Source organism: Haemaphysalis longicornis, unplaced genomic scaffold (genome assembly GCF_048455015.1).
Source record: "Haemaphysalis longicornis isolate Haplotype H1 unplaced genomic scaffold, Haemaphysalis longicornis Haplotype H1 scaffold_13, whole genome shotgun sequence".
Classification (NCBI taxonomy): domain Eukaryota; kingdom Metazoa; phylum Arthropoda; class Arachnida; order Ixodida; family Ixodidae; genus Haemaphysalis; species Haemaphysalis longicornis.
The window spans coordinates 101,694,197-101,706,693 of record NW_027526233.1 but is presented as its reverse complement, the minus strand read 5'-3'; the positions used below and the strand labels follow the sequence as shown (position 1 = coordinate 101,706,693).

At 49.8% G+C, this 12,497-nt stretch overlaps 1 protein-coding gene across 3 annotated transcripts in view; it reads right to left on the bottom strand.

The window, feature by feature from the left end:
• Nucleotides 1-1,180: 1,180 nt before the first annotated feature.
• LOC144164439 (uncharacterized) overlaps nt 1,181-12,497 on the bottom strand; it is a 105,479-nt gene continuing 94,162 nt past the window's right edge. For all 3 annotated transcript variants that reach the window (XM_077694973.1, XM_077694972.1, XM_077694974.1), the window contains one exon: nt 1,181-3,304. In XM_077694973.1, the coding sequence (XP_077551099.1) occupies nt 1,202-3,289 (2,088 nt within the window). In that variant the 5' untranslated portion in view covers nt 3,290-3,304 and the 3' untranslated portion in view covers nt 1,181-1,201. The remainder of the gene's footprint in view (nt 3,305-12,497) is intronic.

Here is a 12,497-nt window from a genome sequence, read left to right as displayed (position 1 = left end):
CCATTATACAATTGACATATGATGCACTTCTACAAAACGTTATTCAAAAGTGGTTGAGTTTTCATTTAAATTTTCTGCTCATCTCTACAGGTGAAGTTAGTGCAAAGCCAACCTGGGGCCTTTAACAGCGACGCTTTAAGCTGGTGGTTGGGGGGCGTGAGGAGGGCATGCCCGTGACGATGTGCGGTCCCTTCCCGAGACGCACTCTGCACCGCTGACGCAGAGGCTCACCATAGCTGCCGTAGAGAACCCACGAGTGAGTGCTACCTCAGCGCAGTGCGGCCATCGGGGGTGAGTGCTGAACTGCAAATGAGGCAGCCGGTCGTGCACATCTGCAGCGGCTGTTGTGGAACATGCACATGCGCTCTCAGCCAGTTGTTAGTAAACAATGAGCGACACAACTGCTGGAACTGCGTCGTCAGCCGCTGCAGCCAAACGAGCTGCCCGAGCGGACGCTCAGCACTGCCGATGCCAGAACCTCGAGTGAGGTATGAACAATGAGCAAGGCAACCAGTGCATGTGCTTCGCGAGCCACTGCAAATACAACTTTTCTGTAACCATACAACTATGTCCGTCTGTAATTCTTTGCCTCAACATACTTTGCACTGCCAAAACAGCTAAACAGCTGCGCCCAAATATCGCATTAGGGAGTACCGTAATCGCCAGCCAATTTTTTATCCACACTTCTTGCTGTGGCATGTCACAGTAGGCGGCTTACAGCCCATGATTTCACAGTTCACCGACGGTCGCTAAAGGTACCCGGCAGGATTTGTTCCCAGACCCTTTGTTGGAAACATAATTTGCAACACTGTTTCCTGGGAGCTTAAATTGGTTTAAATTTATTGCGCCACTATTCTTGTTGGCTTAGTGCTGACTGCACCAGTCACGCAGTTCCTGTTATGCGACATTGTCATGTTCATGATGCTATTTTGTGTCACCACAGCACCACCAAGTCACCTCACTCTACTGAACTCCATCCTTATTTCGCTCTATCCAGCTTAAAAGTTTCTGCACCCTTCGTCAATTTTCTCCAAGGCGGCAAACAAAAACAAGTAGGCTAGGTATTTGAGAAATGACGCAACTTCTCACAAGAACACCAAAATACAGTTCACCGAGACATGCTTCACATGTTAGAAAACCACCCTTGCAGCAAGTTACTTGACAACAACCAGCAACTGGCTCCCAGTTTACTCCAACAACTTTATTTGCCACTGACTGACCGCATAAGTTTACCTTTAGCAGACTCAATGAGACTTAAAACATTGGCCGCTGGCTGGCCTGTCATCTTAATCAGCTGGTCCACGAGAGAGTCTTTTTGGCAAAGCAGACGGAACGCTTCCTCGCACACACTAATTTCTCCTTGCTCCGCAGTGTCCAGCACAAAATCCACGGCCCGGTTAAGCCGACGCTCGTTAGCCGCCACAGCACGTGCAATTCGGGACAGCGCGGGACTTGGAGGCTTGAAAGCAAGGTCGAGCTGCAGCAAGGTGCAGTTCTGCTCCATGCCTTCCGCAACAAGTGCTAGTGCGTCTGGACTGGCGTACTCTTCACTCTGTCGTAGCCAGTGGAGTGTGCGGTTCTTCGCGAGCATGGCGCCAAAGTGCTTGCACGCTTCGAGGTCCATGTCAAACTTTCCAAAGTCTACGCAGTTTATGCTCGTGTTCTCACCAAGTGCGTCAATGAGTGGTATGCCGACCTCTGGGTACAAGATCTCGTAGATCATGGTCAGTTTCTTGAGGACCTTTGTTTTGCTTACATACTCGGCAAGGGCTTCCATATCGGCATCGTCGTAACAGTCAATGTTGTGCAGGTGTAGGCGTGTAATGGTTTGGTTGGCCTGAAGCCCCCGCATGACCTCTACCAGAGGAGGGTTCCACATTCCGAAGGTCCAGTTCAAGAACAGCTTGTCCACCTTGCTCTGCGGAAGAGCGAGGGCTAACTGGTTTAGACCAGCACTGTTCCACCACTGAACATCCAGTCGGTTGCAGCTATCCCGTACATCCTCCCAGAAGCCTTCGGTGTCCTCTTTGTCTTCTAGACTGGGTGGAAAGATGCGCAGGATTTTCAGTGTAGGGTTGGCCGTCAGAGATTTTGCTATTCTTCTCAGTGTCTTGTTCGACATAATCCCTCCCTGCAAGCACAAACTGCGCAGTGCTTTGTTGGCTTCAATGGCTTCCAAGAGGCTAGATAAGGCTAGTTCTCCCCCGTTCTCTTCGGCAACGGGGTCGACGATTCCTATCGTGAAGCTTTCAAGTGTCACATTCACCTTGACGGCTTCGAACACGCGAGCCATGCATTCCGACGATTCTGCCTCGAGGCCGTTTAGTTTTAGCTTTCTGAGAACTGTGTTATTTCTGAGCACGCTTACAACTTCGTCAAACACGTCAGAGCACTTTTCACCTCCGACAATGAACTTGGCAGTCTTCACTGTCTTGTTTGCCGACAGAGCTTTTAGCAGACGTGCCAATATATTTTGGGCAACGTTCATCATTGAGAGCCTTTCCAGAGTGTCCGTCACTTTGATGTACTCTTCGAAGAACTCCAGCCCTTCCTCGTCGTTGGGCGGAAAACACCACAGGTCCAAATCCTTCAACTTGGAGCACTGCTTGATACACGCGGTAATTGCGCCGGCTCCACTGATGCTGTCAGGCCCAAAAGAGAGATGTGTAATTGTCTGAGAGCTCGCCTGCAGCAAAGAGGCCAGTGACTTTGTGGCCATGTCTGTCAATTGAACATACATCAGCTGCAGGCTCTGCAATGCCTCCGTAGAGGCGGCGCCATGTAGGACGTCCTCAACAAAGCCCTCGGAAAAGAAGCCGTACCCTCTCAACTTCAGGGCCCGTAGTTTCTTGGAGCAAAACGGCAGAGTGGCCCTGAGGACGCCTGCGAAGAACGGAGGCAGGTTGTTCGGGGTTTGGATGTGGAGTGACTCTACGTGCCCGAACCGCAGTAACCAGGATGCCAGGAGGGCTGCGTCCAGTGATGCAGGGTCGTTGCGCTCTTGACGTTCACCATCATCATCACCTTCAATCTGTGGTGTTCTGAGGCCGAAGCGCCTAGGTTCGAGCTCTCGTAGCTCGATGCCGATTGGGTCGAGCACTGTGTTGCATGCTTCAATCATGTCGTCGCGGTTGCTCCCCCGCGCAGGCAGCATGGTTCCCGACGCTGCCACGTCCACTTTGGCATTTCTGAGAACGTCACTCAACCTTGATGATAGCTCCTGGAGCCTCGATGGTTCGAACGCCCCCGCCAAGTATCCCACGTCGAAGGGACTGGCCCCGTCGTCCATGGCGGTGTGCTGCGCCTGCAAGAGAGACAAAATTTTTAAGACAAGCCAAGAAATATGAAGGAACAGGTTACATCATTTCGGCTTTAAATAAGCTGCGAAATTCGGTAAGTACATAGCAGGAAGAAAAAATGCAACCGACAAAGGTTGCCTAGCCCGTTGAGTTTAGCGAAGCTATAGACGAAACCGCTTAATAAACGTTTGTGCAAAGTTAGTGCGTCCAGCGAGTGATCGGCTTAAAGATCCACTCATTCCGCACCAATGGCTGTGTCACCACCTGTATTGGCATCGGACACAAAACAGGGCACCGCCAGGGGCATCACAACAATCGGTGTTGTCCCTTTCAGTTACGACATTTGCGAAGACAGCTTAGACAGGGCCCCGGGTACCAGCCCTTCGGTACAGAGAGGGGGGTGCCCCTCTAACGTGTAATGCGTATGTTGAAAACTGGAACACGACTGTTCAATTTACGTCCCCACCAACCTATTCAGATTTGCTTCCTGGTATAATGGAAGAAAGCGAGGAGAATTTTGGCATCCAGGAATGTCGGGGGAGTCGAGGATGTGAGCGGAGGCGAACAAGGAACGACTCCTCCAGAGGGGGTGCAACTGGTATGACTGCGAGGCTCGGAGGGGTGTAGCGAGCAAGCCTGTTTTTCAATGGGGCGACAGTGGGGCTAACAGAGCACCTTCATCACGTCCAGGGCCACTCTTAGGGCAGCAAACGAGAAGAGTATGGAGGGAGGCATCAGGGCCAACAAGACTCTGGTCGTGTGTCTTCGGCGGCTTTCCACGTGGCTTTGTTTTGTTCTGTTTTTGTTTTTTGCGTACATGAGATGATGTGTATGGGCACATGGTAAATGGTGAAACGAAGTGCGAAGAAATGACGACAACACCAGGAGGAACAAATGCAACGGGACGGAGCACTGATTCGTTCCACTATATTGGCGATTGTTCCTCCTGGTTGTTTTTTGCACTTTATTTCACTATAAACCCTTACCAACTCGCCCATTTTTTTTTGTTACTTCATGTTAAATGTTTAGCCTTTTCTGGCGACTTTGCGGTAACGTGCCGTAGACCGTGTACCTCAGTCCGCTTATCATATATCCAGAAGGAAACCAAGGTGAAAATGACTTGAAAAACAAAATTTGAAGGAGATTGTATCTTGAGGAAGTGGGGACAAAGAATTAAAACGAAATGAAAGTAAGTGACATTAAATGAAGGTTGGTGCGGAGAGGCTGACTGTACAGATTAAGTCTGTGTTGGAGGGGAGCACAAGGGGAAGGGGGAGCAGCTAAGGTGTCCAAGAATGGGGGAGACAGTTAAGCCGTCGCGATTTCCCTTGGTTGCACCAGAGACCTTGAACAGTTGCCCTAACCAACTAATTTGCAATTGAAGCAATTGCAAAGGATCTGAAATGAGGTGTTGATAGCTGATATTTTTTAAGTCGTTTTCTTTCGTTCATTGTGCCCATTGACGAAGTCAGTGCATGGCAATTGCACATAGATGGCAATATATGGAAGGGGCATATCTCATGCAGCCCCATGCATTTAAGGGGGAAAAAAAGAAAGAAAAAAAGAAAAAGAAAACGAACGAGTAGCGTGTCAAACAAATTATGCAAGAAATAGAACAGTTATGTAGGCATTTATTGTATTTGCCTAACTGTTAATCAGGTAATTCTACGTTTTTTTATTTCATTCTCCTGTAAGTTAAAAGCAAAAAAACGAGTATTTACGTGTTTTCTGTGTTGCGCACATAAATGAAGCGGATAGCCGTGCGCTCATTCTATTCTATTTTATCGTGGTTTCAGAGGCGGGGGGGGGGGGGGAGCATGGAGTTTTAAGTGAACCAATATTTCAAGCAGATGACCTAAATATTTTACTTTGGTAGGTGCATTTTTAAAGGTAGTGGCCTAGTTAAAAAAAAAAAGGACAGGGCAACAAAATTAACTGCAAAACAAAAACAAACACCTAGTACCCCCCCCCCCCCCCCCCCCCCCCTTTTTTCAAACATTAGCCATTTGATCCGCTGAGTGTTGCCCATCTCCAAAGATGGTCGGGAGTGAGAGACGAAACATTTATTGTGCTGCGAATGTAGGGGTGGATCCTTAGTTCAGGAAGCCACGTGTTGACCGCGGTGTCGAAGCTCGGGTTACAGAGTGCTTGGTCCTCCATGTGACCGCTAGTTAGCAGTATCCCCCCCACCCTAATAAGGGGAAAGGGCATTCGGAAGGGGTGGCAGGTCGGGGTTTTTCTTGCAGTCCACAATGATATGGCGGAGCGTGCCTAATCGATAACAGAATTTGCATTCGGCTGCGCACTGGGTCGGTAACTATAGATGCATTCTTACGAGATGTACGACAGTGCCTGGGGTCATACGATAACTGAGGTGGGCGAGAGGGGCAGTTTCTCTGCCAGGCGAAGCATTCTGCCGAGTGCTTTTTGACTGGTACCAGAAAGATAATGTCAAAGACTGTGCAACAAAGGACCGGACGCCCGGTGCCGTATACAAGATCTTTGTGCTGAGTGCCCCTCGTCATGAGAGGAAAAGGAAAAAAAGAAATACGAGAGAGGAAAAGGAGAGGAAAAATCTACTGGAACGAGTCTGGCAGTGCAACAGCGACGTCCGGCTGCAAAACTGTCGCCCAGTACTACGAAACATCAGACCGCAGAAGACACTTCGATGAAACATTCCAAAAGCGTGACCAAGTGGAGAAAAAGACTGCTACTTAAGTCGCACGTGTTTAGCGAGCTGCAAAGAATACATCCTCCCCTCCAAACCCAACCACTTGTGTACACGCAGGCACCGCGCTCCACAGCGAAGCACATTGTGAGTGACCGGCGCTACAGCATGACCCCAGTCCCCCCTGAGGGGGGAACCGAGCTGGTTCCAAAAATGTCTGGTTCTTGGTTAGTACTTTTGGCTGGAGAGGGCAATTTTACTTCCTCCGTTACTGGGAAAAGGTTGATTCATCTATCTAGAATCTGTCTTCGTAGACTAGTCGAATTCACGACAACGTGAATGAAATCACTGCCACCAACATAGCGGGATGGCCGCGGCTGTGAGCCAGCGCATGGCGCCGATACACTCGGGCCCGTATGAATGTGATATTATACTCACGAATTCCTTTTTTATCGATTCGCAACCTTCTTCGATTCGGATTTCCTCCATTGGCTAGTGGCTGCTTCACTGGTAAGTCTGAACCCCAAATTTTATACTAGGTTCATTTACAAAGAACCAAATTTCAATTAAATTATTTGCAGATGTGCGATGTAATTTGTTATAACTTACCAAAGGAAATGACGACAGCATCGCCTCAGACGACGACAGACGACTCGGGTACGGCCAGTCGCCTCTTTCCCCGTTAAAAGTCCTCTTTCTATCTGCTCCCATTCTCAGAAACCAAATAACAATTGATAACCAGAGTGGACAATGTATCTATTTCAAAGGTACTGAAATGCTCATCTAAAATAAGTTTCCAGCATGCAGTTGCTCCCACAGAGGCTGCCTTTAGTGACGAACCAGTAGGCGCAAACGTCCTTTCTGAATTTCTGGGGCAGTCATTTGCTTTCGCATTGTAAACCACTTTTCCTGCACAATATTTGGAAATGGCTTTTTTAAGCCAGTCCGACTTTTGTTTGATTTCTGGGACAACTTCTACTTCTCCCCCAGCCTTCCTTCACCGGGCTCCGCCTGTGGTCCTTCAAGCTTCATTTGTTTAAAGGGGCACTGACACAAAATTTTGAAGGCGAGATAACTTCGGAGATAGATTGGTGGGAACACATATACATCATCTGCAAAATATCAGCGGCGAACACCGCCTAGAACATATTTAAAATCAATTTTAAAGTGTGCGAAACTCAACCGAGCAGCCAGGAGAGGACCACGCGCAATCGACATCCCAAGGATATTATGTAAATAAAGAACGTCACGAGTTTGTGTTTGCCGCTTCCGCACTGCCGGCGTTTTTCGTCGGCTCACCCGGCTCGCCACTCCAATCGGAGGGCCGGAGGGCGGAGCTTCTGCTCTCGAGAACGAACGACCCGATCGTTGGCGGCGGAGGCGCCGTGATTTCGTCAGCTAATCGGGCAGCTGGCCGCGACCGAAGTTCTACAGCGATTCCAGGCACTCTGTTTCTATTACTGTTTATTACCATGGGATGCGAAAACGCGCCGGAGGCACGAAAAGCCCACTGAGCTAGCCGCACGGTCGCTGTGCAGGCGGCGGCCACGGCCGCGAAGTGGCCCAGGCCGGCGCAGGTAGCTCGAGTGGTAGCTTGTTACCGCTGCACGAAATTGTCCCCAAGTCCCGACCATGGTGGCTTGCATGAGAAAGGAGTTAATGATGCGATGGCGGGTTGCATTAAAAATTGTCATCTGCACCGCTTACGAGAGCGGCACTCGAATATCCGCCGCAGTGCTAAGCCGAACACATCTGTAGGCGGACCTGTAGGCAGACCGGCCGGCTGCTCCCAGCGCGCGTCTTGCCACCCACCATCTCGAGCGTCGCGCGTCGTTCTTTAGCCGCGGTAGCATTTGCACTCGCAGCGGCTGTGTCACATCCACGGTCGCTTTTTAATTAAGCGCCTCACGAGATCAGTACGTGGGGGCATTCGCAGAAACTGCCGTCGATGCGGATTCGACAGTGCTACGGCGGCTCTGCTCTGTGATATCCCTCCGACGGTCACGTGGTCAGCTTTGTTCACATAAAATCCACAAAATACATCGTTTCGCGGCACTCGCTGAAACCGAAACTGCGACTGGCCGCATTGAAAATGCCTCTAATTAAACAACCATTGCACGCTGAAGCAAATGAGGTTTCTACAGGTTATAAGTAGGTCACTAGCTACTTATCGCAACAAAAAAAACAAGATGCAAACTTTTTGTGTCAGTGCCCCTTTAAGGTGTGTTCCTAAACACGCGAAAATTTATTTGTATGAAGCGAGCAGTTGCCTTGCACGTGTTGCCTTTAACTAAACAGCCCTCCCTATCATTGCTGGCCACGCTCCTCCAAGTCAGCGTGACCTCTGCACGATTTAGTTGGCAGAGTGGGCTGCAAAGCTTTACATTTTGCTCAGAAGTAGGAACACTCCGCCCCGTAATCGGGGTGTGCTACTTTAGCCCTCAGCACCCTCCTTTCTTTCCGTCAACTACCCAACAAGAGCAATGGGAGATGCTGCTGTCCAGCCCCTCTCTGACTACCCAGCTTCAGCTGGTGGACTGAGTGCATAGGCAGTGCGGATGGGCTCCAGTGAAGAAGGAACCACTAAGACTCCTAAGGAACCACTCCCCTGGGCCGCCCTCTGGGCCATTCAGAAATTCGAATAAAAGTATTTCCTCCTCCTCCTCCAAATGTCTCTGGCAACCACCTTAGTGTCGTTGCCTGACGAGGCCTGAGACTTCCTCTCACACAGTCGATACCAAGCGAATCGGTACTCTTGCAAGCATCGATTCGCTTGGTATCGACTGCACGATGTGGTGCTTTCACGCTGCCGCGTATCAGCCCTCACTTTGCCCCTACCTCGCTCTGGTTTGGCGCATTACACCCTCTGCTTCCGCAAGTATCTCTTGGCCACTTCTCAGCTGCTAACGGTGTTTTCATGGTCACGAGCGACACATTACAGTGCTCTTTACTGTTCATATTTTTATCGATGCCTAATTCGCTCAAATTCGTCCTTTGTACCTCCGTCGGCGAGAGGGGTTCTCTAAACCAAGCTCGTGTAGATATTATTAACGGAAGAACGAGAGAACCGAGACCTGGGCCATGGCTGCCCTTAGCAGGGACGATCACTTTTATGACAGGGGTGCTTTCATGATGATTATGGTGAACAGCGCATACCCAGCGGGAGATTTAACATCCTTCCGCGCCCAAGATAATCGATGGTTGAACACTGAATCCACAATCCTAACACTTTTGTTTTCGGTCCGTAGTCAGCCCTTGCGAAGCGGTCTTCGAATTTGTCACCTCTTCTGTTTCCATCGATGCATGCACCATCGCGCAGCCTTCAGCACACCCTGGTGGCGCCAAGGCGTAGCGTATGACAACCAACCTGGGCGAATAGCTCCCTCAAGTGTTTTCAGTCCCGTAGGTTTGTATAAACTGTAGTAAAGATGGTGTCGGGCAATCCTCAAATTTTTGGTGTAGCCGTAGAGTGGTCTTCTTCAACCAGTATGTCGGCTGCCTCGAGTTTTCCTTTCAGTCCTTTCTACTTCTGAGAAGCGTGCTTTCGTGCTGGGTGTCAGAGTACTATGCGGCTTCACTGCTTCTTGACCACATCTCGCGGTTTCTTGCCACTGACAAGCAGTGAACAGCATGGTTTCTTCTGCCGTTTCAATTTCAGTTCGATCAAACGACTGCGATTCACTCGTGACTGCAGCCTTTTCAACTACTTCAACGGTAGGAGCTGGTCGGGTCTTAAGTAGTTCCGATAAGGATGCACCCTTCATGAATTCGGGAACAAAGACGTTCTCAAACCCAAACTGCGGAGTATCTAGCCCTTCTTTCCCGTCCTTAAATGCATGTTTTTCGTCTTCCATTTGGACGGAAGCAGCCGAGTCGTCCTTGTCTGTTGCACGCGTATCCTCACGGTCTTCACCCTTGCCTTTTGTTGAGATACTCGATGCTGCCTCGGTGTTGGGTCGCACCTGCAAGTTCGTGTGTTCAGCCTTTTGGTATGGAGCATCCTGCGCTGCGACGACGGCTTGTTCCTGTACGGAGACTTGCGCGACGTTACAGGGAAAATTGTTGATAGTCTTCTTCTTCTCTGGTAGGAACAAGAATCGCTTCCCCGCGTCGCACGTCGCATTGTCTTCTTGCACCACCAGATCGTCTTCTTGCACCACCTTCATGGAGATGTTAACTTTCGACGGACCTCCTGGCCTCGCGCTGTCGATGTCAGAAAAATCCCTTTGTTCATGGGTTGCCGACTCGAAATGATTCCCAGACCCTTGCCATTCACGTGTCTCAGCGTTAAATGTTGCATCCTTGACCTTTTGCAATACAATTGGCAAGGTCGCTGCCCGTGAGTGGACGAGAGAGTCACCTCGATGGGTTGTCGGGAGAACGCTGTTGGCCACAATGGTCAGTGGTCAAGGGACATTTGGCCTGTTAGGAGTGGCGTCGGTGGTGCCTATCATGCCGGATGCCTTTAAGACCTTCAAGGCATTGTGGAGCCGGTTGAGGGCATGGCATATACTTCCTCGGTACGCCAAGGCCTCGAAGTATTCGCGCTCGACTTCCTCATGGTCAAGGATATCGATAATTGCCTGGTCTATCTCGTAAATTGTGGCATCTTTGCTCGCAAGCAGATCAATGGTCGCTTGCAAGTCGTGCGGAGATGGGAGTGGGGAATAAGAGAAGCTGTTTCGCCACGCGTTCGCGCAGGCCAACGAAAGAAGCATTCGTTGTTTGCAGCTGCTGAGCCGCACACCGAAGAAGGCGTCGCTATACACAGCGAGCTTCACGGCAGGCTCCGAGGTAAGCTGAAGGTCGAGCATCCAGTCAAATTTCTCGCCACCGTTTGGCTCCGGTCGCCATACGAGGCAGCAGAGCCATAGCGCGGCAGTGAAAACCTTTGTTTCCTAAGGCGCCAAAGAAGAAAAGCTTTCCTTACTTGAAGGCGGCGTGTATCGGATACGCATGTTTGACTTGTGCCGCAGCTCAGAGGTGTCCAAGACATGGCAAAGCCGCGCCTCCATGCATACTGCTACGAGAAGCCCACCTGCTGCTCAAGATTTTGGATGGACTGCGGGACTCACTGAGCGAGAATCGTCACGAGGCATGAAGCAGCGCTACGAGAGACTGCATCGCAAGAACGTGTTTGAGACACAGCGCCAGCTGGTGAAGCTGCTGAACAGATAGAACATTCGGTGTGTGGTAAAGCGTTTATGCATAAGGAGAGATACGAACGTTGCGGGCCAGGAGGATGTTGAATCTCCCACTGGCTATGCGCCAGTCATCATCACAATCACCACCATCGTGTAGATTTTCCTGTGCGAGTAAAGCTGTCGTCCCCGCTAAGGGCAGCCATGGCCCAGGTCTCGGTTCTCTCGTTCTTCCGTAATATTTTTTGGTGCCGTTAAACCCGGGAGAATGACCGCACACGACGAAGGAGACCACCGACGTCCCCTCCGGCTTGAGGTACCCAGAACCCCGTTCCGTTGACTGCTGTTTCTGCTGATCATCCCCGCCCTCAGCCGGAGGTCGGCATGGCTGGCCCAGACCGTACGGTGACGACGGACAGTAAGTCTCGAATAGATAAGCTGCGCCGGCAGCAACGCATCTTTCGCATAGCTACTGAAAGACTGCTCAAGGCAGCGAATGAGCTTCTGGAAGCACGGGCTTTCATTATTAATTGTTTCACATATGTGAGGGGGTGACAAATTTTCTGGGCCACGGGTGCAAGTTTACTCAGCAACGCCACTGGCCAAGTTTGCCAAGGTGACCACACCAAAATCTTTGTAGCAGCCACCCATGTGCATGGCTGCTACGAAATTTTATGTCATGCAGCGAAAGCAAGATGGTGTGCAACACATAAGCCGCACGAAAGTTCTTTGAGCCTTGAAACCGTTGGCTCTCAGTATTGCATCAAATTTCAAATCCCGCAACGTTTAGTGCCTTACTTTTGAGCTGAGCAAGAAAGCTCAACACGGAGGATGGACCAAGCGCAAAAAAAAGTACTTCCCTTCATGCTGCAGCTTTAATCTGCTCATAAAGGTTGGCACCTCACTGCCATTTATTTTTCCAATTTTTGTCCAAGCATCGCTTTCTTTTTTTTTGCTTCATGAAAAAATATTGATGAGGTACAAGACTTGCAAGGTTTGGTGGTACAACAAAGGTTATGAAGAAACACTTAGACTAAATAACTCCACATAGCAATAGCAAGAACTGTAAACATCACCTAGCAATGCATGTGAGCTCCGTGGGGAAGCTCGCATTTGAAATTTGATGCCACTGTTTTTAAAGCATTATTTTATCATGAGCCTAGCTTGTACATGGTGCCTTGCATCATGTCTGTGCCAGTGGACGTGGGGTCATCTGTCAGTGTTGCAAATGACAAGCCAACAGTCAGTGTCTATTAGCTTCAGCTAGTATTACGATGTGCTTCATGGACATTTCGTCTTTTTACAGCTTACAAGAACTGCAGTAAGCTAAAGAGTCTCTGTAAAACATTCAGCATTTTTTCTATTATCAGCAGCTTTATTATTTGCTAC